This window comes from Nelusetta ayraudi, unplaced genomic scaffold (assembly GCF_046127955.1).
Source record: "Nelusetta ayraudi isolate G7.1 ecotype Tasmania unplaced genomic scaffold, CSIRO-AGI_Nayr_v1 ptg000042l, whole genome shotgun sequence".
In the NCBI taxonomy this organism is placed as follows: Eukaryota; Metazoa; Chordata; class Actinopteri; order Tetraodontiformes; family Monacanthidae; genus Nelusetta; species Nelusetta ayraudi.
The window spans coordinates 8,658,079-8,683,655 of record NW_027466092.1 but is presented as its reverse complement, the minus strand read 5'-3'; the positions used below and the strand labels follow the sequence as shown (position 1 = coordinate 8,683,655).

Sequence of the window (25,577 nt, the reverse complement as noted above, 5' to 3'; positions counted from 1 at the left end):
AAGTCTGGTAATGTGAGATTGTTGCACTTGGATTGCATGGATTTCCGTTCTAAAGATTCCAGAAGCAGTCAGCTTCCTCCAGTTGTGTTGAAACCAGATAACATCTGCAGAGAGCTGTTTTCCAGAGTCACAACAGAAAACAGAAAACAGCTGTTAGCAGAGCTCTTAAAAAGACTTGTGTTGGTCCTGTGGTAGCAGCCGTTTCATCAGAAATTGAATTTTGAAAATGGATTCTTGCATCATAAGACTGAAAAAACACCAACAGCTTGTTGCAGTGTTTAGTGTTTGTTTTACAACTGCTCTCTTTTAATTGTCTAATATCTGATTTTCAGATGTTGTCGTTGTCTACCTTTCCCTAACTCTACTGGAACGTTAATTGATTCTTGCCACTTCTGTGTCATGTGCTCTCAATAGGAGGCGGGACCAGGTGCCAGAGACCCCACCCCCTGCCGCAGGGCAGCGTACGACTTGACGCTGGAAGGCCCCAGTGCTGGAGGGGCGGTGGCAGGAGTGGGAGGCCGTCACATCCTGGCTACCTACATACTTTTCTTTTGCGTGGGTGTCTTGATGGGCATGCTCCTCTTATGCTTTGTGGTCCGTCGGCGTAACTCCAGCCGCCCTGGCCACCACCTGGCCGATAATTTGTCATCGGAAAAAGGGCGGGACTTGCTGGGCTCTTCAGCCACGCCGCTGTCTCCCAGCAGTGCCAGCCTGATGTCCGAGGGCTTCCAACTGACAGAAAAACGCAACGGGACGGCGACCACGACCACTTCCTCGACGCTCCTGAGTTCCCAGGGGAATGGAGGTCACCATTACAACAGCGGCCCCCTCATTCACAGCAACCCCAGCAATGGTCACGGCAATTCCCCGTTCGGCAACTGCCACAAAAGCACTAGCGGGCTGAAGCTTACTGAAATTTTGGCCGCGGACATGTTGGATGGAAGGACGGGGGACAGGGGAAGGGTGAAGGGAAAGGAGAGAGATTCGGTGGAGCTGGACGAGGTGGACAACGGGCTGGGGGACGGCGTAGGAGACGGCATGAAAGGATTAGAGGAGGAGATGGCTCGATTCCCCATGTTTAAATCAGCCGCACCTTTGGCCAAGTGTGAAGAGAGTTCGATATGACGGGTTCGACCTCGTCCTTCGAATGAACGTAATGCCGAGGGGGAGACGTGTAAAAAGGCTGCCGCCCAACGCCTTTTGTACAGGAGAGGACATGAAGAAATGCACTTGATGATGTCAGCGGAATATGGCGGAGAGAACATCCGCATGACGCTGTCGGAGCACAACTCAGGACGAGAACAGCAGCAGAATAAATGTGTCCGATGTAAATATCACATGTAAAATATCTGCGGCCCAAGCAGGCATCACACACAACAAATGAAGAAATCCAAGATGAAACTTCTACGTGTGTAGACATGAACAAAAGCCATATTGTCTTTCTCCTGAACCTCTGTTGTTGTTGCGTTCTCCTGACGGCACTGCGGAAGAAAAGTGCACTTTCTCTCTCTGTCGTACTGTCTGTATTTCTCCTGTCGATGCACCCCCTCCCCAAATCTAAAGGCACCAAAGGACCACGAGGCCACTGGCGTCACTGACAGACTGCACCAGCCCTGTCAGGAATCACTCCACTGGAGCGTGAAGGTACTGCAGGGCCCTCTGAGGCCCTGCAGAAAAAGCGACAGGGCTGTCCAAAGAGGGTGACGAGACTGAAGGCCACCGACCAGATCAGACTGAGTCAGTGTGAGGAGCTCAGGAGGTGACAGCTACCCTCACCTGGTCACAGTGGCACCCACTGGTACAGAGAGAACTTTGCCAGAAGCAAAGTCGCTATCACCTTGTTGCTGTGATTTCCAACATAAAGTGTATTGTTTTACCATGTCGTTTTGTAATAAAACCTACAAGTGCTGATGTCATTGTTGTCACACTGACTGGTGTGTGTGTGTGGGTGTGTGTGTGTGTGTGTGTGAGAGAGAGAGAGAGAGAGAGTATAGCTACATTTGACTGACTATGCCTTTAAAACACATGAACTATACATTCATATTCTTCACAGTGTTTGTTGCAAAATGCTGCAATGCAGCTGGACCACCAAGACTTTGAATATAAAATCTTGAACATCCATAGATAGATAGATAGATAGATAGATAGATGATAGGGTTTTTATGCACCGAGCATACGCACACACAGCATAGAGCAGCAGGTAGCAAGTGCAGTGAACAGACCCTCGAGACAAAGTGATAAAAAATAATAATAATAAAAAAGAAAGAAAGAAAGAAAGAAAGAAAGGTGGAGAGAGAGGGACATAATGAGACAACAACAAACAACAAACAAACAAAAGTCTCCCGAAAGCTTGTTACGCATATGTCCGATTTCATTTGAGGGCCCTAAACGCTGCAGCACTATGTCGTCCAATGAGTGAAAGCGCTTCAACAATTCCTGAACTTATTAATCGGTTCGCCTCAGTTCAAGTGACGCCAGTCAGGTCAGCCCTGCTTCAATTTCAACGAAGCGAACACCAGGGATACACAAATATCTTTAATTTCAAAAACTTACAAATAATTTTAGCTGCCAGGTAAAAACAAAAAAACAAACAAAAAAAAAAAACAGGTGTTGGAAACGGGTAGAAATCAACTGCCGAAAGTGGTCCAGTTCAAAGCCAACGCCAATGTTTGGCACCAACGTCCAGGTGAATGTTGGTGAAAGCTTTGTCGGTATTTGATGAAAAGACTGCTTGTCTCCAGAATCAACGTTTGTAAGTACATTTTCGAGTCACTCGGAATTTAAAAATGTCTTTTTCAGTTTTAGAGTAACATGTTATTCTATGTTGATTCATATTCACAGACAAAAGTGCATTTCTTCTCCGTGAATTCTATCTTAAAGCTTGAGATGCTTTTCTGTTTAGCAGCCTGATGTCAACTCGCTAGTGCGGCAGTTTGTGTGTTATTCATTTTGGAGTGTTTGTGTTCCACAGGAGACAATAAGGATCGTCAGCCACCAGCAGGCCATGCAGCTGCTCCATAATAAGTTTGTGGTTGTGCTTGGAGGCTCCGGTAAGCAACTTTTATTTTATTTTATTTTATTTTATTTTTTTAAATGCTCTCTGGCATTGCATGGCATGGCATGGCATCTGTCCGTTATTATCCTGGGTCAAGTTTAACAGATTCTGTTGTCCCCAGTTCAGCGATCAATCTATAAAGACATTGTGCTGCTGCTCCAGAAGGAGGAATATCTCTCCATTAAACAACTGAAAACCAAAGTAAGCAACTGTTCACTAGTAACCAGTTTACATTCTGATGCAGGTGATCAAAATATTTTATTTTTTATCTTTGTCTCAGTCAATGGGTCATTCAATCACATGAATAATGGGACTGGGTACAGGGAGGTTCAGCAATATCATTCTGACCATCAGATTCTATTTTTTTAACCAAGACATATTCAAGCTATTTGCCGAGTGTCTAAAATGACCTTCGCAGTTGCTTGAAACCGGATGTCCTCATCGTCAACTCCTGTGGTTGGAGATGGTGGGCCGATTCGGGCAGTCATTTTTCAGGAGTCCATATGTTACTCTAAAATTTGAAAACTTGTTTTTTCTGTCTAGGTCTTGTAGATACAACTCAAATTGGTCAAGCGAGTACACAGCAAATCTTCATCGGTTCTTTGAGGAGTTGAGGGAAGTTCTGCCAGAGTAAAGCTTAATAGTATGGAAAGGTGTCTCTTACCGAGTAAACGAGGACTGTTTTTACTCATCTAAAAACATTAGCAGCGGACAGCATAAAGCCAAATAAATTAAGGCGTCACCTCCAGACAGTACACCCCAATCACACTGATAAGTCGCTTAAGTTTTTTCAGTGAAAGTGTAGTGAATATTTTCAACAATCATCCCGCTTTGTGAATACTACTTCAGTAAACCAGCGAGCACTGTTGGTATCATATAAGGTAGCGCGTTTTATATATTGTGCTCCTGAGTTAATGTTGCTGAATTTATTATTATTTATTGATTTTATTTAATTTTATTTTTCAGATTTAAATAGTTCAATTAGTCGGTCAAAACATGATTGCAGTTTAAAAAGGGATTCTCTTTTTTTAATTTCAGGAAAATTGATGCACTTTAAATCTTTTCTGTTACAGACTAAAAAACAATGTCAATAAAGTTATTTGTTGTAAGTTGATCTAGATTTCTTTCTTTTTTGTTTTCTTCAATGTTAATAAGGAATCAATGTTGTGCAGAGGTGTACTTATAACAATTTTTATAGACAAAGTATTTATAGAGTGACAGACTGCACCACAGTCTGTACAGACTGTACAGTATTTATAGTTGTGGTAAAGAGTGGTGGTGGGGGTGCAAAATATTTTCTTCTTCCTAACAGAAAATAATTGAGAAGCACTGAGCTAGATAGATACTTTATTCCTCTCCCAGAGAACTCATCCATCTTGTAAAATGTCCAATTTAAAGAGTTCCCAGCTGAACATGAAAACGAATAGTCAAACAGGCAAGCAAGGCTAACAAATGCTTACGAGATTAAAACAGAAGCTGCAGGAGTGTTAGTTTTATCAAAATGAGAACCGCACTAAAGAACCGCAAAGAACCGCACTAAAGCTTTTCTGGCTGGAAATTAATTTTACAGCTGACTGACTCCAGCTTCACATTATGGCTCACTACAGGCCAGTAATGCACATCTAGTCGGAACGCAGCCTCAAGCTAACAATAACTGGCTCAATTGGCTGTAAAAAAAAAAATCTTAGTGGTTCTCTCAGCATGTAATGCTCAATAGGTCTGCCAATCCCCTTCCAAAATTTGGGTTGAAAGGGTGTCTTCATTCCAAATGTTTCAGATGAGAATGTGAAATAAATTAAAAAGTGGAATCCCCGAATAGGACTTCAAATGCGTAAGTCATACAGTATATTAGCATAGCTGTCATTTAATCATTCAGATGCCTCATGGCACACTGGGAGAAGAGCTAATAAAGGTGACACATATCCACTGTTGTGTATCCTGCCTCACTTTCATGAGTCATTGAATCTGTACTCTATATTTGTATTTTAAACACACTCCTCTCAAAATAAATGCAGTGAAACTGTGGATTAGACAATGACCCTGAGACCTCTTGCCTAATACTCTGGGATTAGTGCTTGTCTTAATTTTTGAAATGAGCACAGTTGTTCCATTTTCCAAACTTTTGCATTTTGCAAACCTTTAATGAAAAAGTCTGCTTTGAAGGAGCATCCATTTAAACAAAATTGTTTTTTGTAATAGAACAGCATGTTTTATTATTTCTGGAGGAATAAGCTGTCAAAAGAAAGTGTGTGTGACGGGAATATGAAGGCATTTTCTGGTGAGTGAATTGAATAGAGCTCTAACAACTAGTTTCTCTTCTGCATGATTGCATTCAAAGATGAAATTTTGGCAATATGGTTTGAACGATTTGCAAAGTTTGAATCATTGGGACAGAAACCTGAACATTTATCTCTCAATCATCATGCAAAATGAAAGTTATTATTATTATATTATTAGTATTGCAACCAAAACCAATATAGAGGCTATAAAAAAAAAAGTGAAATTGTGAAATTCAACAAGCATCACGTGATCACTTCAGGTGAGACAACATAGACCATAAGTTGAATTTGACAAGCAAAAGTACCAAGGCAGACGAGTCACAGGAAGAGGTACATTGAGGTGCCTGTAGGCAACAGCCGGCAGATGTGCACGAGACAGAGGACAGCCTCACTGAAGTCTATTAGCCTTGGCAACATGCAAGATAAAGCATGTCTAGTGCTAGACCTGAGGGAATTAAGACCAAGACATCAGGTTACAGCACAAGGAGTGCCTGGCCAGGATGCAAAGCAACTAGTCAGGCTTGTGGCAGGGAAATCACAGCCTGCTTCTGGCCCAAAGTCTCAAAGGACCAGAAGAAGAGGATAGTGGTGGAGGAGGAGATCACACAGGCAGATCAGGAGGCAGAAAACAACAAGCCTGTGCCTCAAGGTCAGCAAAGAGCTTTGACAAGGTGGGAAGGGAGGAGACAGCACTCAGACTCTTCAGCTGCATGGACATTTAGGCGAGCTCAGCAGCAGCTATGGTAACTGCATGTAATACCCTAACAAATCAACTCTTATGCACTTTTCAAAAGCGGCCAGTCCAACAGAAAACTGATGCAGGAAGAACATCACTGTTTCTATCCCCGGTAAGGGTTGACTTGCAGCTCAACTCTCAATGCTTGTGGTCCACGCACAGCGACACAAAAGGTCAATATCAGATCGATCGATCAAAATCAAAGTCAACGTCCACTGGGAGGACCGGATTCCAGCAAGCAATGACGTTAAGCAGATCAAATACTGTGAACTGGCAGAAGAAAGCAGGACGGCAGATTGGGTTGCAACAATATCGTTGAGGTGGGATGCAGGGGCTTTGTCGAGAAGTTGGAGATACATCTGCTGAGGGCATGTGGGCTGATAGCGTTGAGGCTGCAGAGGGCTGCGAAAGAGCTTGCTGAAGAAGCAGAGAAAGCAAGTTCCTAGTAGTGACTGCAAAGAAGGGAGAAGGTGTGAAGTGACGCAGCCCAGAAGGTTCAGCTTCAGGGGTTGGCAGAGAGACATCTCTGCACAGCCACCGCCCAACACCAGGAGATGTGAGGGGTGAGTAAAAGAATGGTGGCTCTAGCTGATGACCCTTCTAAATGGCCTAGAGTCATCACCTAGAGAAACAAAATTTACCAGTGCGTCCATCCTCTGTACCTGAGAGGCCCGGTATCGAACCTGCGACCTTCTTGCTGTAACGCGACAGTGCTAACCACAGCAATTGTTATTTTCTTTCTCTTTCACTATAATTCAGGAAGACGCTGCTGTCTATCACTTTAAAGAAGTTCTTCAATATAAACACAAGGTGGCGATATTTCATAACAGCAAACCTGAAGTGGTTTTATACTTGGGGACTCATTTTGAAATTAAGAAACCTGCTGTTTGTTTGCTATCAACAACACAACAAAACAACAACAACAAGAAAAGAATATGGGGATGCATCTGGAAATGAATACAGTATATAATTAAAACAGGGACAGGCTGTATATCTTATTTTCACATTTGATTAAAATGATTACATTAGCTGGATGGGGGAAACAATACATTGTATTGTAAAAATAAATACAGCAACGTTTAGGCTGAGACTTTAAAGACATAAAATCTTTTTTTTAAAGGAGCAAAACAAAAAAATGATTCACTGGCATATGGTTAACATTCAAAATGTTACATTTCAGTTCTCCGTTCAAATAGTTTTTAATATCCTAATGATGAACAGTGGCAGATGAATATTCAAAAGGTATGACAACGTGAATTATTAATATAATGAACATGTATTTTCCCCCCCCCTCTGGACCTTTGCTTCAAATTTAGACGATAATAAACCCACGTGGAAGAATCATTAATTAAACACTATATTTGAGTGTTTGTCTAATGACCCATCAAAATCACACTAAAAGCATCCCAGATAACAAAATGACCAGCTTAATTGCCACTTTAATCACCAGAATGAAAGGACTCCAATATAAGACAGCAACTCCACTTAAAATAGGGTCGTGTGCACACACGTCAAACTGAAGACATTAAAATGGCAAGCGCTTTTAAATTACTGACAGTTAATCAGTGAAACCGTTACTGGCAACCCCCTCGCTGCGTCTCTCACCCGGTCCAGCCTACGTCACTTCTGCGTCAGCAACGATGAGCTCAGCGTTACGGGCATGGAGGGGGCGGGGCTGTGGGTGAGAGAGACGGAGGAACCAAGTATGGAGAGAGAAAGAGGAAAGAGTGGGGGAAGGGAGGGGAGGGGAGGGGGGAGACGGAACGGGGTGTTGCCACCTCGGAGACTCAGTGAGCGCATCACCCAGGAGCAGCAGCATCAGCAGCGGTACGACGACGAACGGAGCATCCCCACCATCTTCTTCAAGGCAGCCCTTTTAAAATATTTAACGCGTTTCATTATTAAAAACAATCAGTGCGGGATACTGCGGAGACACACGGCCGGTGCAGAGAGCAAGCAGAGTCGCACTGAGGAGAGCTCGGCGAAAAGCAGGCGCACCCGTCAGGACCTCGGACAGCGACCATGGCTCCGATGGTGGAGGAGGGCGCGCAGATCGGTGAGTCCAATTAACTCAAATAGAAGCAGGTGCGCAGCGCTAATTTAGTTCAGCTGTGGCTCAGCAGGTGCTGACCATAGTTGCAATAACAATAGGCTGCGTGTTTGGACAATTCCTGCCTCCATTTTACAGCAGGCAAACTCAATAATTGTGAAAACAATCAAAATAATAATGATTAAAAAAAAATAAAAATTTTTTTTAGCAGTAAATATATGAAATGTTTGTTTATTGTGGGAATGCATTTTTACGTTTATGACTGCTTGCTGGAATAGAGGCGACAATTTTTTAAAAAGAACTGATTTGTGTTGATCCGCCCTCCCACTGCCTCATCCATCTGTCTTGTTGTTGCCACGAAAACCTCCCCACACAGGGCGTTGCTCTGAAATATTCATGGGGGAAAACCGGGGTAGTCCTTGTCATTGCTTGACTGAAATCATCAAAATTCTGTCATACTGCTCTGCCTCGGATAAATGAAAAATTCAAATCTATACTGAGGGGGAAAATAGTAAACAAACCATGCATTTTGAGTTGGTTGTTTAGTTGATTTGGCTACTGTCAAAAAAGACAGTAACTGTAACCTTTCACATCTGTATCCCTTTGAATAGCAGTTTAATAAGAAAATTATTAATATAGACACATGTTTTCATAGATGCCATATGCCTGCTTTTCTACAGGGCAGGACATGGTTTTCAAACCAATCCCATTAACTCTGACGACATGAGAAGCATGCATGAATTGCTTTTGTGCCACTGTTCAGCATCGTAAAATAGCTGATTCATTCAGCCACAAACATCCCATGATGGTTGCCCATAGTCAATCAAGTCAGTCAAGCCAGCCACCCAGGCATTTTGTTTTGTTTTGTTATTATTGTCCTTTTGAAACAAATCATCTTAAATAGTTTTATTTGTTATTCTGGATATTACCTTCTGACTTCATCCATGGAAAACATTTGTCACGGAACCAAAGGACTTAAAAAAAAATCATTCGGATCATTTTTGGTAATGTGTCATAAATGATTGAAGTAAGCAGATCATTGACTTGACCAGCTGCTGCTTGATGTTTTTCTCAAACCATGCTTGAAATGTGTGCTACTCCTTCAAGGTTGAGCGGATAGATTTTACATGCCTGGTTTTACCCTTTTATTCTATGAATCGAGACAGCAGGCAGAACCACAAAATGGAGTGTGAAGCGCAGTCAGTGCTTTTGCTTTGACCATCATTTTTAGAGTGGAGTTTTTTTTTTGAAAGCCTTATTTTAATGAACGTTGTTATCCCTTCCCCTCCCCCTTCTCTCACTGTTCACCCTGTCCTCTATAGTGGCAGTGCCAGTGGGTGTTGCTGTGGTGAGCATCTTTGGACTTATCTTTACTGTGTCAGGCTTCGCTTGGATCTGTTGCCAGCGTAAAAACACAAAGTCTCAGAAGACACCCCCCTACAAGTTTGTGCATATGCTGAAAGGGGTTGACATCTACCCAGAAAGCCTCAGTGGCAAGAAAAAGTTTGCTGCACCTCCCTCTACAGCAGCCAACGACACCAGTAAAACTGACGTTAATGGAAACTGCCACACCACCTCGCTGATGATTCCAGCTGGCAATGGTAAACTTGCATCTAGTCCAAACGAGTCCAGACAGGCTCTACATCTGGACTTGGAGAAACGGGATCTGAATGGCAACTTCACCACCAAGCCATTTCACCACCATCACCAGAAGGTGCGGAGCTCCCCGGACCTGGAACTGCCGTCTCCTCATGCCGGATTCACCCAACCTGGTGTGGTGGATCGCCGAGATCTGCCTTCGCCATCCAGCACCCTCTCTAGCCTGGCACCTACCCCAGCTGTGGAGAAGTCCCAGGGAGAGGAGAGGGTGGGAGGCCTTGGAACCCTCCACTTTTCACTAGAGTACCAGGCGGAGAGAAAAGCATTTATTGTCCATATCAAGGTATGTTAATAGTTCAGTTTGCCAATTATTCATTTAGTTTGCTGTACCACCATTAAATTTGAGAGACAGACTAAAAAAAGTGGACTCACAGATTTTGTATTTCTGACGCAGGAAGCACATGGATTGACACCAACTGATGAGCAGTCCCTGACCTCTGACCCCTACATCAAGCTGACTCTGCTCCCAGAGAAGAAGCACCGGGTGAAGACCAGGGTCTTGAGGAAAACTCTGGATCCAGCCTTTGACGAGACCTTTAGCTTCTACGGAATCCCACTGGCCCGGGTGTCGGAGCTGGCGCTGCACTTCATGGTTCTGAGTTTTGATAGGTTCTCACGCGATGAGGTCATTGGAGAGACACTCGTTCCACTTTCGGGGATTGACCTATCAGAGGGCCGCATCCTGATGAGCCGAGAAATCATCAAGAAGAACGTCAAGGTAAAATCAATGAACGTGTTGTAATCACTCCAAATCTGCTTCATGCTCATTGTGTTTCCTTAGAAATGTTCTTATTTGAAATTCTAGACAAATCAGAAAAGCACTGGATACAGGCTTTAACTGAGGTGCCTATCCCTCAGAGATCCCTGTTATTTGAACTGATCTGATTGACTGATTGATTTTATACAGAAGAAAAACTTGATCAAGAAGTATTTGCTACTGTGGAGATGGTTGCAAACGGAATGTAGTTTCAAGCAAAGACTTCTTATATGACCTAAGCTGTGGCTGCATCTTTTACAGTAAGAATATAAAAAGGGTGCATCACATTTAGTCTATTGTTGGAATCAAGATGTGAAGTGGTACAATGCCATTAAAATCTTTGTCATAGCTTTGTGGTCTGAGTGGCAGCAGATTTTAAGATTGGTTCTTGATAATTTAGCAGTATATGTGGTAGAATGTGAGACAATGTCACATGACAGAATTGTAGGCAGGCTGCATGCTCCTAAAATTGAGGCATTTTTCTCCGCAGCTCGGAGCAGATACACAATGGAAAATTTTCCACTTCCCAGGAGGAATATGAATTATTGGTGGTATTGTTGTAGATCTCTGATACGACATAGTACTCCAGTGGAGTGTTGGAAATGCTACTCAGATTCTGACAAATGAACAAAGAACAATTTCCCAGCAGACCTTCCCCTGTAATTTTGTCATTGAGAGGATGATACTCTTCTGGATCTTTCTATGCTCACTCCAACTCCTTTTCTTTTCTTCAATTCCGTTCCTCGGTGAAGTCCTACAAGGGACAGATTTCATAAAAATCTGAGGACTGGAGGAGTGAGTTCTGTTAGAATGTTTTCAATCAATCAATCAATCAATCAATCAACCAACCAATCAATCAATCAATCAATCAGTTTAGCAATTTCTGAAATGGTTGTTGACAATGTTTCATTTATTCTGAATCACAATGTGAATGCAGCACAGCATTGAATATATCTTTTTATGTCACTTAAAAATGACCGTTGTCTGGTATTTTCAAATATGAAGCATCCTTTTCTGGCTAAAAGCAACCTTCTGCTAATAAGATGGTGGCTCGCTTTATCTGCATGACACAGATTTTGTCTTGCGGCTTGTGTGGGTGTGTGAACACACAAAATGAAGGAAGGCAGACACAGGGAGACATGGGGTCAGTTCATCACACAGTCACATAGAAAGACAAATAAACACATACACCAATTCACATACTTACAGACAATTTCTCCGTTTGCCTCACATGCATGTTTTTAGACAGTGGGAAAAAGCCGGAGAACCCGGAGAGAACCCAGGTAGTTGGGTGTGGCTGTTTATTGACTGCCTGCTATTTCTTAACATAGCGGGCTGGTGTCAGGGATCCCTTTTGAGGTGTGACCTCTCAATCTAAGGCACATCTATTGCATGCCTGGTACAGTTTTTTTACTTTGTCAGACTTCAACAGAAAATTAACAATTTAAGTTAAAGCCATAGGAACAAACATTCTAAATGATTTAAGAGAATCAAACGTGTCTAATAGTCTCTTCCTCTTGTCTCCATCCGTCTTCCATCGCTCGTTTGTTTGTGACACTGACATTTTCCTCCACATTTGGTCTATTTCAATCCCCTTCACACTGCAGAAGTCCTCAGGACGTGGCGAGCTCCTGCTCTCCCTATGTTACCAGTCAACTACCAACACTCTGACAGTGGTGGTCCTCAAAGCTCGCAACCTGCCCAAGATCGAAAATAATGGACCTACAGGTAGGCATTTTTCTAGTTTGTCCTTTAATGGTTTTATTGACACTTGAACATAAACATGTAAACACATTTAGCTGTTTGGTTCACATTGTTGTGCAGTACCTGCAATGCTTAAAGCAACTATAGGCGATCTTCCTCATGTTCTCTCACTTATGGGTAAATAGATTGAGCCCTGATGTGGCCTACACATTATTGAGTCACAGAACCAGGTTCTGCGTTGGGCAGTAACAGATGGTAGAGCAAGTCAGGTATAACTCAGTGGCTTGTAGTGACAGAGCAATGACTTGAGGGAGCTTATGAAAAGGTTGCCTCCATCTAGAAAACATGGGAGTCCAACATTGCTTTGACTCATTTGGTGAAGCAGTTCTGACCAGTTTGGGTCCTGTATGAGTTGCCGTAATGGCACCGTCATCGCACTAAAGTATTTCTCGTCGAGATATGCAATGCAGTGACACCAGTGCACTCATGCATGCTCCATCATAACAATCCATCATTTCCGCTCCATTGATTGCAGTATTGATTCAGCTGAGGGATAATATGGCACTTAGAAACCACAGCAGGGATAGATGCTTACCATTCGTCCATTAGCTTCCTTCCACACTTTGGTCTCATCCTCTTGTTTTTCTCCTCTCTAGATCCATATGTCAAGGTGAACATGTACCATGGAAAGAAGCGTGTGTGCAAAAAGAAGACCCACGTGAAGAAGTGCACCCCCAACCCAGTCTTCAACGAGCTCTTTGTGTTTGATTTGCCCTCTGAAGAGGGCCTGAGGGACACCAGCGTGGAGCTGCTGCTGATGGACTCTGATTCGGGCAATTCTCGCTCATCCAACACTATCCTCGGGCGCGTGGTGCTGGGAACATCAGCGGCAGGCACCCCTGGCGAGCACTGGAGGGAGATCTGTGACCACCCGCGTCGCCAGATCGCCAAATGGCACGGCTTGGCCGAGGATTAGAAGGTCCACTTTGTTGACAGTTTCAGATCTGGTACAGGAGCGACATACAACGAAAAGATGGGTGGGATGGATGTCTCGCTAACCATTACCCATTGGACTTTCAGTGAGGGGTGTGGGAGACATTGGAGACAGAACTTGTGCGCTGAAGGGAGGGTCATTTGAATTTGAAGCGATGTCATTATTCAATCAACCATTCAATCACTTAAAGTTACTTGGCGTTAACTTGGAAAGCAGAGCATGACACTAGGTACCCTTTAGCTTTAAACGATTCCAAAGACTGTCACAGAAAATCACTTGGTAACATACAAGATCAATCTTCACAACCAAACGTCACTGTAAACCGTGTACAGCGCAGAATGTCTCAAGTGTCGCTTTTCTCCTTTTCTCCTCCTTCTCCTCGTTCTCTGCTCCTGCTTCGTCCCTCAGCTCTTACTCTTATAAATAGTAACTCAGTTCATCATTATAAAACAGTATGAAATACATTTGAAATTGCTGTGGATTCTCAAAGTTAATTTTCTAATGACCATGTTCTCTTCATAATGATGTAGATTGTTCTTTCCATATTTGGTTTGTACTCTTCTAGTTAATTTGTTGGACTTGTTTTGTAAGTATACTAAGTGGTATTTCATATATCATTATGGAGGTACAAGGCAACCTAAATTAGGTGGTTTTAGAAAAACAGTTGGAATGGGAAGTGCATTGGGTACAGTTGTGTTTGTGTGTGCTTGGGTTTTTGTGTGTGTTTGGATACGAGGGTACTGATGTTAATGTGTGATTGTGTCTGATTGCTAGTGTGCTTGCTTGAGGAGACGTGAGCCACATACTGTGTACTCTAGGTGTTTCGTCCCCCTTACTGTGAGCACAAAGACAGCTGACGTGTAAATGTATGTACCTTACTATAAAACATGGCAAGTTCTAAGAAAACCAAACAGTCTTTGTGGTTTGTGTTAACTAACTTCTCTCCTTTGCCAGTTCTAATCAGAACTGTTGGTTGCTCATTTCAAATGATCTTGATGTTGTCCCAGCGACACTCATATCTTCTGTACTCAAGGTAAAAACCTTCTGGGCCTGACATCATTGGGCTCCATTCCAAATCTGATGACGTGATATCTGCTGAGTAGCTAATGCTCCTGGATGAGGTCATCACTGCTGAATTCAATATCAGCAAAGTGGTTTTGTGGAGTAGGGGGCAGCTGGCTGAGTCTACTTATCTGCTTAAAAAAAAAAAATGCAGATAATGCTAAGACTTGCATCTTCACATCTCACTGTTTTCTGCATGAGTCCTCTTCAGGCTCTTCTCTGGCATTTAATGTTACACTGAGTTACATCATGCTTGTGCAGATGAAGTCTCTGTCGCAGGCGCTCCCTCTGTGGTTCTCACGTGGGAGGTCACTTGCTGAGGATGGTTTCTTTTTAAAATCTCAGCCATTGTCTTACGGTATAAATTAAATTGTGTTTTACCCCTCCACCCCCAGTGGTTCACCAGTTCAATTTAAGTCAACAATAAGCCACAGCAAATGGCGATGTTTTAAGACCCAAGTCTTTATAATTGCATTCGTTTAAAGGGGTTTTTTATTATTATAATAATAATAAAAAATAATAAATACTCCCCTTTCAGAGTCGTTCAGATTTTGCTCAAGTTCCGAAGAAGTTGAGCTGATTATCATAGTAATTGCTACACAGACTTAAAAAAAAAAGAAATTGTGGGCAAGGTTTCACTGCATGAGAGCTTGTAGCCGTAGACATTTTTTGACCAAACAAACATTTATTGCTGGCTTTAGACCACCCAATTTAAATTTAATAAACCTGGAAATATCAATAATAGGGCCCCTTTGAGAGCAGTTTATGCTGCTTGCATATACAGTTAACTATCAAAAACACACAAAAAAAAACTGTTGTTGCTATTGGCAAGCTTCTTATTAGAGCCCTTGTTAGAAATTACTGAAGGTCACAGTGTCTACATAAGACTTATTTGCCATATTTATCCTTGTTTAGTTTCTTTTGGCCAGGCCAATCTAAATTACACTTTAAATAAGCCATGTGAGTTAAAAAAAAACAAACAAACAAAGACATGCAATATTGTTTGGTGGACAATAAAGCACAAAAAGATTACGATTGGTTTAATCATTAAAAAGAACACACAATTACATTCAAATAATAGGTAAAGTGACAACAACAGGTCCTCTGAATACATTTCAGTGCATGGAACTGACTTCATTATGCAATCTGACACTTGTTCTCTTCAACACAGCCTCCAACACTGACTCAAATCAGTTTGGTTTTAACCTGTTCGATTCAAACTTCTGTCAATGGGATGTCAAATCAATCAGAATTATGGGCTAAAAATCAGTACACTTATTTACGAATATAAATCAGTGCCAATAATGTGAACAATTCATCCTATTTGGTTTATTTGCCATGCATGTGAATTTAACATTCCACACAAGTGTTATATAGTGATATGCTGGACATCTCAGGACCACAATGAAACGATATTAGCAATGACACAGCAAAAGATTGATCTATTTATCCTCTAAATTCTGAAATAAATGAGGTGATAAATGGCGTGAGTAGATGCGTCTAAAATGTAGCAGAAATACATTGGCACAGTGTTATTCTCTGATTTCATTCATGAATTTAGATTTAAACTTCAGCTCGAGTTGCTAGGTGAACCTGCAAAATGACACATTTATGAAAGCTGTTACCTGGACTATCTGTTGCAGGGACACACTGTGCAGAGAGAGGACACAGCAAAGAACGTAGCGACCACAGAGGTGGGACAGGGGAACAAACGGGAACTGTACACTAGAATCAGTTTATGCTACCTCAGCGGAGATGAACTGCTATTAATAAAAAAGCTATTAGCAAAAAGGACTGTGGAGCACATGTCTGGTCGTGACCATCATGGTTTAGGCAGACAGCCTCCGGCATGGTTTACCTCACAGTCTAGTGTGTGGACACTATCCACTGCTCACAACTTAACTTTAAATGTTTTCTGTCAAATGCATTTTTGTAAAAGGTACACCGCCACACACACAATCTTAAGAACGAATAAATGCTCCTATTTTGCATCACTTGCAATGATTTCCTTGTTTTGCCCCGAGCACAGCTTTAGAAGGGCAAAGTTCAATCCATGCCAAATAACAGTTCTTTGTCCTTGAGAATCTTTCTCCCAGTGCTAGTTTCTAAGAGCCTCAGCTCTGTCTGCCTGTCTATAAGTCTGTCTGCCCAAGGAAATATGTCAGTGGTGTTCTGCCAGAAGGAGGGGATGAGTCATCGTGAAAAACGCCTCCTCAACAGACAGATTTAAGAAATACTTTACATTTGTTCAACTCAAATGCACACAGACACATAAAGGAAGAACCAGTAAAACTTTGTGTAATGATAACACACACACACACACACACGCACGCGCACGCACACACACACACACACACACACACACACACACACACACACACACACACACACAAGAACAGAGAGAGAAATGCTCTCATGAGCTCATTTAATGGGGACTGGAGGCTGCCCATTTGTCAGGAACAATATATCAGTTAGGCACTGCAACCATCGGGGGATTAAAAGGCATCATGGGTTACTGAGCAAACACGCGCTCATGGGGAGTAACAGTGCACCATGTGACATGAAGGAATGAATGATAGTTCCAATTACAAAGTGACAGTTTTGTGAGTTTTAAAATTGGAAACATTTAGCTTTGTACAGTGGCCACAGACCAAATTGTTCAGTGAAATTGCATTCTTTCATTTCCTGATTAAACTGACTTCTAAACCTCTTTTGTTTCTTATACATTTTTTTTTAAGTGCTTAAGGGAAGCCAATGCAAATCGACTGGAAAAATCCAAGATTTGTTTTAACATATCAATGCTCAGAAGCTTAAATTCTAATTATTATCCAAAATCATGTATTGTGAATAAAATGTGTTTTTTTAACCAATAATTCTCTCACGATAACGTATCTTCAGCACTGTCAAAAAAGTCCTCCCTTTACTTGTTTTGTTTGATTGTTTGCTCCCGGATGAATGACAACAACCCTAGTCGGGTGTTGGTGGGTGTCTTTAAGCTTGTCTCATGCGCTCTGTGATTTTGACACCTTCCAAACATGTGGAAGATCAAACAAAGCATCACTGTCACCAGGAAGCTAAAACCAATTCTGATCCAGATTTGATCCAACTAAAAATTCTCGCAGGTGCTGTTTCATAATTGCACCGTTCACCCTCAAGCCAATTGTGACACACAGTGTAGAGTGTTTCAACCAATCTGCGAGCTCACCCTCACATGTTACTATGGCAACAGCACTCGGCACCACAGGTGTCCGTCTTTGGAAATAGGCAGCATACAAGATTGACAAAGAGCTGCAGTTGAAGTTCTATTATAGGGGCATGGCTGTGCTTTTAGGCAACCACTAGGTTGTGATTATGTGCATGTTTTCTTGTTTAACATGGGAGTTCGCAAAAGGTTAGATACCAGTTGGATAATCCCTTGCATCGGTATTACATTTTGCTGTCATGGCAACAGGGCTGTAGATGCACCAGATTGTGAGAATGAGAAAGACAATGTGAGGAGGAAACAGAGAAGGAGAAAGTAGAAGGAGGCAGGAGACATGATGAAGTCACATATTATGCAAAAAAAGACCAGAACTCATCTATCCATGCAAAGTAGTTTATTTTTTTATTTTTATTCTTTTTAATTTATTTTAACTTTTAAAAAACTGTACCCTAAAGCAGGGGTTCTCAATAATTAGAATCTCAGGACCTACATTTTTTTCCTTGTCATGAAGTCCCGACCCAGATTTATTCCACAGCAAAAATAAAAAGGCTAACCATTTTCTATCTATTTATTTTTCAATCGAGTAAATGCTAGAAATTCTTGAATTGAATTGTGTGTCCTGCAAATAAAAACAATAAAAAAATCAAACTGCCCACAAAGCCGTGACCCAATCAAAACAGCTCTGTGACCCCCTTTTGGGTTGCGACCCACCAGTTGAGAAACAATGCCCTAAAGCACAAAGTACTCATAGTATCACATAGGCATCATGCATACACCTCCCTATGCTTGGACTGCCATGCACTAATCTTGGTCCTGTTGCCAACATGTGGAAGCTCCAAAAAAACCCTAATTTTTAGCAGAAGGTTAATGCTGAGGGGTTCTAAATAAGTTTATTAACAGCTACTAATGATGCTTTCCCAAGATCACTGACCAACAGTTAAATTTTCTCTTGTGAATGCTTTAGACATGCAGCAGGATTAGCCTTATAAAGGTCATTGATCTTGACAGTTACCTGAACCCTTAAACAATTGAATCCGTGCTTTGCAATTTTACAAGTTAGGTGCACTGTCTTGTTCAGGAGGAAATTGTTTCTTTGACACAGGATACAGTCAGACAAAGTGCAAAATAAGTTGAGAATAATGAGATCTACGGAGACAGATAATGAAAAGTTAAAGAGATATAGGAGGGGATCGACCACATAAAGAGAGACTCTTTGCTCTGTGCTGTTTCTTGAAACTCCTTTTATGAGCGGGTTATAGGGGTTGCAATAGCAATAACATATTAATTGCGTGCCTAGGAGAGTGGAGCAATGACAGGGAAAACTACGAGGCTGACGAAGAGCTGAGTGTTCTCACTGAAGCTGGAAGGGAGTTTGAAAGTAACTTCACGCATGAGATAAAATTCTTGCCAAGGAAAAATTTCTCAGCAGGAAAGAGGAGGCATCTCCTCTCAACATGATCAAAGTTCTTTACCACATTTAAATAATATAGCTTCTTGCACAACGGTCAGGGCATATTAATAAGGCTTTTTTGTACCGCCAGTTTGAAATAAAGATTGGTTGGTATATTCCAAATGAAAATAACAATTTAAAAACATTGTTCAGCAATCTAATTGGGCAGTAGGACCAGTAAAGCCTTGCTTTCCTTTGAAATAAGGTAGATGGAGGCCCAGTTGAGTGTTAGAGTTACGTTTTGGGACTGACTGGTTATATATATGCATTAATTCATCGTCGCTAAACACTAATAAATTGTGTGATGATTCCCTGGCATACGCTGGCACAAGTACCAGGATCATTTAAAGAACAAATTGAAATTGGCGGTTATTCAGATTTCAATTCAGTTATTTAGATTCTGTGGTTAAAAAAATATACAAACATTGTAGATACATAAAGATACAATATATAATGACAAAAATGTAACTGTAAAAATAACTTGGATTGGAAAACAAATTGAATACCATTCCAGCCAACAGCGTCCTGTCTCCTGGGCTGACTTTATCTCTCTGTTGAAGTGCCCCACTTATGAGACACATGAGACAAGAGAAGGCAGACTGACTTTAATTGGAAACACCATGTTGTTAAATTCAGCAGTTATTTCAGAAGAGTCGTTTGGACAGGCCATTTCTGTGCGAACGCTTATGATGGATTCTCCTTTACAGACATGCATCATTTTTCTGTTTAGACGTTTTAGCAAATGGCACTTTTAGTTGATCGATCCCCAGCTTGTCTGAATGTCGTGTTGATGTGATCCAGTTTATCTCTTAAAGACACCGACAATTTATTCTTTTGCTTCATACAATCTGACAGAACTTCATCATCTTCCGCCCCTCACACCATCCGTTCTGCGGAGACAGGCGGAGGCGAGGCTAATGGCTTTGCGGGGAGAAAAGCCGGTGCAAGATCAAAAAGCTCTTCCACACTCGAGCTGCGCTGATAGTGTGAGCGAGTGCGAATGTCATCTGTTGTTAACACCCATCCTGTAGCCCCCGGCAACAGATGAAAGGAGCGAAAATCTTCCTTTTGATCTACCACATACCCACGACACCCGCTCTGCTCCATCACCGCCTCTCTCTCTCTCTATTTCTCTCTCTTTCTCTGGTGTCTCCTTTCCTGTGTGTTTCTTCCCTCCCTGCCCTATTCCTTGAACATCCCTCACCTCTTGCTCAACACAGCATCCTTTAGATTCAGGTCTTGTTACCAGCATCCAGCCTTCTCCCTCTGCGCCCCTCTCCACATGCCCTGTGGCCGACGGGAGCCCGACAGGCAGAATCATCTCTCAGACGCACACAAACATACATGCATGGTTTCGATCTCTTTGCCAACAAGCAGCAGCAGCCAGTTAAATCCTATTCTTTTACACCGTCATACTCTGACTTGGTGGATTAAACATTTTACGGAAGGCAAACAAATACATTTGGATTGTTAAAAAAAAAGAAGCTTGTTAGATATTTGAACAAACTTTCAGTCACAATCAAAGTAGACCAGATGGAACTTCCAGCTGAGTCAGATATTAACAGCTAAAGACTTCCTCCTAGTGCAAGAGGAAACTTTTGAAATGAATCATCACCACCATGGAGAACCATGAGTAAAATTGAGAAAAACTGTGCCAAAGCCAGACCAGTGCAAGTATGTTTTCCACTGAAAAAAAGTTTCCGGTGCCAGTTCAACTCTTTTAATGCAAAAATAATATCACATCCAGTTCTGTCACTGTTGAAGTTCACCATCATCTCACTCACTCCTGCAGCCAAGCTGGTAGTTTCATTTCTACATCATCTTCTGCATCTTCCAACATTTACTTCTGTCTCTTCTGGAGTTAAAGACCAGTTTGTTAGAATCACTTGCAGATTTCGTTCCAATTAAAGCACAGATGACTGTTAATGAATTTAACAAATTTCGCACTCAAAGTTCCTGGAATCATGCTGCCTTGCTCAAGAAGCTAATACATCATGTAACCATCCCTCCAAAGTGTGAATAAGGTCTGTACACTGTGGAATGTGCAGGTTGTGCATGACTCACATGTTAAAGGTGCAGGGTCGCATGTCAATGACCAATGTCTGCCACACAAAATGACCTTAAGAGGAAAAGAGAATGTGTAACCACACACACACACACACACACACACACACACACACACACACACATGCACGTACCCACACAATCAGTCAAAATCAATAAATATCCTTGTATTTTTCCTTTGACCGGTTGGAAAATTCAATGACATTAAGAGCCTCCTTTGCAAGAGTGACCTGGCAGCATAAAATGTCATAAATGTATATTAAAACAAAACATGCTGCAGCTTGCAATATCTTAGAATGTCTCTTTTTCATTTGGTCGTTTTCATGTTCATGAGAATCTGCATTGCCTTCAATCTGCATGGATGCAAAGCGGGTCTTTGAATTGATAGTTCTTTGGTGTTTTCAGTAACTACTCCAGACTCCTGCACTTACTGCTGGATCAAGGAGAGTCCGCCAGGATTTCAGGGGGTAAGTCTGGGCCATGAACTCCGGCGAGAAGAAGCTGCTGTGGGCTTAGGAGGGTCAGGGCGCTTTGTATGGAACGAGTGCAGGTGTTAGTTTAGTGAGGCTGCAGTTTGAAGAGTTGAAAAGACTGTCCTCTCATTCTTGTTTTAGGTTTAAATGTTTTATTCCTTTGGATTCAATCCAACAGTGCATTTAGTCAGTATCTGAGAGGAATGACATGGCCAAATGATTTACTGTACCTTCATCTGTGCACATTCACAGTCACAGTAAGCGATACACCAACAGCACACAGAAACGCACATACACATGCACACACACAGACTTTCAGGCTTAGCTTCCATAATGATCTCTTGTCTTCTGCCTCTGCTGTTTGTTAATTGCTTAGCCGGAGGGAGGGAGGAAGCGTATCGACTGGCCTCGACACAACAGCATCACTCAAACAGATCGTTCCCCAGGGAACCGAAAGGTCGACCTGCTGCAGGATTTATGGCGGGTTCACTCCACTCTTGTATAGTTTGGTTAAACCGAACACGAGAGCGTTTACTCTCTGGGTGTGGCTGGTTTGGTCCGGCGCACTGCTGGCCGAGTCCTCTCATGCAGACTAAACAACCACACCTTGGTCCGCCTTGGAGAGGTGGCCTCGGGACCTAAGTGTCACTTCAAGTATTGCTGCTGAAATGTTATATAGAAAAGGTATTTGGTAAAAGATTAGCTCATATTTGTTCCCTTAGAGGACAAACTTTGTTTTTTAATACACATCAATATTTAGGCTTGCATTTCAAAAGCAACATTCTTTACTTTTGATTATTTGCTGCAGTAAATATTTAGATTTTTTTTTTTTTCGGGGTGCGTTCTGTACTTACAATACAGCCTTTAGGAACTTGACCAGAGTAGCAGATATATGAAAGGATACAGGCTTTTTGGGAAGAGGTGTGGCTTTGATGCAGGTTTGTGTCATCCCGTGGCAAAATTGGTGAATTCCATTACACCTTGGAAGTCAGATATTGACTGGATATTAATTTGTCTTTGTAATATTATAACTAAAAGCAAATTTTTAATGTGGACAAAATGCAGAATTTCAGTTTCGCTTTTAGTTTAGCTGTGTATTCATTTCTTTATTGAAATTGAAACTGATGGCATAAAACAGACCAGAATAAAATGTACACAAAGTAAAACCCAAAATGACAGATGAGGGATTTATTTCCCGCTAGGGCTCAGAGTATTGCATATGTCCATTCAGCAGCAGCCTCGAGGAGGGGAGATAAAATGCTGATCTGACACATGGGGGAACGCACTCTGAAGCTCCCGTCAAGCTTTCACCCAAAAAGATGCTGTTTTCACAGGCGCACATCAAGCGACTGACATAAACTTGATGGAGAACTATTTTGGGATCAAGGACATCATATCAAGCGTTTGACGCTGGAGATGCTGCAGTTTATCTGGAGCAAAGGAAAAAATCCAAAGAACAGATTGAGACTATCATAAACTATTTAAAGAATAAACACAAAGTCTGGTGTGTCCCGTCTGCCAGGGAACTGGAGAGTCTGCTCAATTCTGCTGCATAAAACATGTATGGGCTCATTTGACTGGTTTCATGTTCAAGGACACACAGAAAACCAATGAAATCTAAACCTACATTGGGATTCCCATGAGGATTTTGTCTACTGACTCAAAATTCAAGTGCTTCCCCTGAATGGACGGATCCCTGCGTTCATGTAATTCTTATTTAGAATGTGATTTGATTTTTTTCAGCAATTTGAAGCTTAATTTATCTGAACTTTTGACAACTGGAAAGAGCTAGACATTCATCCATTCATTTTCCATACCCGCTTAGTCCCGAGCTCAGGGTCACGGGGGTCTGCTGGAGCCTATCCCAGCTGTCTTAGGGCGAAGGCAGGGGACACCCTGGACAAGTCGCCAGTTCATCGCAGGGTCACATAGAGACAGACAACCATTCACACTCACATGCACACCTACGGACAATTTAGAGTGTTCAATTGACCTCACGTGCATGCTTTTGGACTGTGGGAGGAAGCCGGAGAACCCGTAGAGAACCCACGCAGACACAGGGAGAACATGCAAACTCCACACAGAAAGGTCTCAGGTCTGGGCCCCTGGAATCGAACCTACAACCTTCTTGCTGTGAGGCAGCAGCGCTAACCACTGCGCCACCGTGTCGCTGGACATTATTCTGTAACCTAGGGGGGAAGGCAGATTTTGAACTCCAATAACCTAAACTTCAAAACTTTTCATATCAAATGCCAATGTGGAGAAAAGCTGTTATGAAACATCTCACAAGGTCAGTTACATCCACAACAAGGACTCAAGCGCAGACAGAGTGATGTCTGGGTGGTGCAGTGGTTGCAGTGTCGCCTCACAGCAAGAAGCTTGTGGGTTCGGTCTCGGGCCTCCCACAGTCCAAACACATGCATGTGAGGGGATTTAGAACTTTAAATTGTCCATAGGAGTGAATGGGTGTATGTTTGTTTGTCTATCTGTGTGGTCCTGTGATGAATTGGCATCTTGTCTGGGGTGTACCTCTGTCTTGAACAATTACAGCTGGAATAGGCTCCAGCAGACCCCGCATCCCTGAGCAGGAGGAAGCCAGTATAAAAGATGGATGCATAAACGTATGAATCTTGCGCTCCTTTCTGCATTGACAGCCAGTCATTTTTACTTTTTTTGCAACTATTTTAGGCAGTCCCTGCTGCCCAAAAAATAGAAATCAGGATTTCCTATCCATCTTTATCCACAGTCAATGGGATAGAGATGGATGGAGAGTACTGGTGCGGGTTATATCCAAAGAGCAGCACTAGATCAGATGCTGTATGATGGAAGTGGAAGACAGTTCTAGCCATTTGTTGCAGTCTTGATGACTTGCAGCTGGCGAAACTCTGCACTGGCACACCTGCCTCCACTCAGAACAATTCATCTCCACCCACCCAGACAGACACACGTGTACGGATGCTGCACACACACACACACACACACACACACACACACACACCCTGTGAGGACGAGTTATTCTAACAGGATGCAGCATTGGCAGCATTGACACAGTCACATGGACAGATATACGCAAAGGTATCCTTGATTGAGTGCTCCCCAGATTAGTTCTGTCTGATGCCACTGTTGTAGAATCTGTTCATGTCTATTTAAAGTTTCCCCTGAATACACAGAACACAGCTGGTGAATCAGAGTATGGGGACAGTCTCCGTACAGGTGGTGAGTCATAAACACATGTACCTTCCATCCTGTTATCTTCATTGTCTCTATTCAATTGGAATGTGGCAGCTATTTCTGTACAAATAAGGAGACACAAGTGGAAGAAATTGGAAATATTGATGGCTTAAACTTGACCTGTGAAACATCCAAGCAGAACTCTGTTAACTGCTACTGTGCAGTCTGTCACCATCTACAAAATAATGCAAATATTGTGCTTTGATCATCATTTTTGATGATAACTGGGGTTAGAGAATTACATATCCAAAATGAAAATGTTTTAAGAAGCCTTTTTATAATTTTGAAATACTAAATTTAATATTAAAACTTCAATACATAACATTACATAATTAATGCAAATATATAAATGTTCACATAAGTATATTTATAAATATGTTTATGTATGTATACTATATTTTAATTGTTTATTCTTTATGAAAAAAATAGAAAGGCCACATTAGAACTGTCTAATGATACTTCAACAGCATTGAATTCATGATTCTATCCGTAGTATAATAGTCTCTTTTTATCTTCAAAAATCAATTTATAAATGACTATTCGTTCATGGTACAGCAAGTAGTGAGAAGTGGATTGCATGTATTGTAACAGGCAACAAAGCATGGAAAGAGAGAAGACTGTAGGAGAGGAGGAGGACTCTCCACTCAGTGGGCTCTCTGCAGCAATTTATCATCTGCTTTGTTTTCTCATTCAGCCATGTAATGGACTGTGGACAAGGAGGGTCTATCATAGACAGCAGACATAAAAAAGAACCAATTCACGAAGGGTTTGCTGCATTTTATATCTCACTGCTGAGTGACCGATTAATAGTTTGACTGATTAAGGTCTTTCAGACTGATATCTCACAGTGTAGGCTGCGTG

The 25,577-nt window shown here is 42.0% G+C and overlaps 2 protein-coding genes and 1 long non-coding RNA gene across 3 annotated transcripts in view; all 3 read left to right on the top strand.

Annotated features, from left to right (window-relative positions):
• Window positions 1–1,916, top strand: part of sema4f (sema domain, immunoglobulin domain (Ig), transmembrane domain (TM) and short cytoplasmic domain, (semaphorin) 4F) — a 43,757-nt gene extending 41,841 nt beyond the window's left edge. The window contains exon 16 of the mRNA XM_076034095.1: window positions 415–1,916. Coding sequence (XP_075890210.1) covers window positions 415–1,125 — 711 coding nt within the window. The 3' untranslated portion in view covers window positions 1,126–1,916. The remainder of the gene's footprint in view (window positions 1–414) is intronic.
• Window positions 1,917–2,606: 690 nt separating this feature from the next.
• On the top strand, window positions 2,607–3,397 carry LOC142894175 (uncharacterized). The gene is made up of 3 exons (XR_012927783.1): window positions 2,607–2,752; window positions 2,972–3,050; window positions 3,177–3,397. It is a non-coding gene; the product is annotated as an uncharacterized LOC142894175 (long non-coding RNA).
• A 4,458-nt stretch (window positions 3,398–7,855) lies between these two features.
• syt4 (synaptotagmin IV) lies at window positions 7,856–14,145 on the top strand. The gene is made up of 5 exons (XM_076034094.1): window positions 7,856–8,126; window positions 9,443–10,062; window positions 10,174–10,497; window positions 12,144–12,264; window positions 12,897–14,145. The coding sequence occupies exons 1-5, from the start codon at window positions 8,093–8,095 to the stop codon at window positions 13,214–13,216; spliced, it is 1,419 nt and encodes a 472-aa protein (XP_075890209.1). The 5' UTR covers window positions 7,856–8,092; the 3' UTR covers window positions 13,217–14,145.
• The last annotated feature ends 11,432 nt before the right edge of the window (window positions 14,146–25,577 follow it).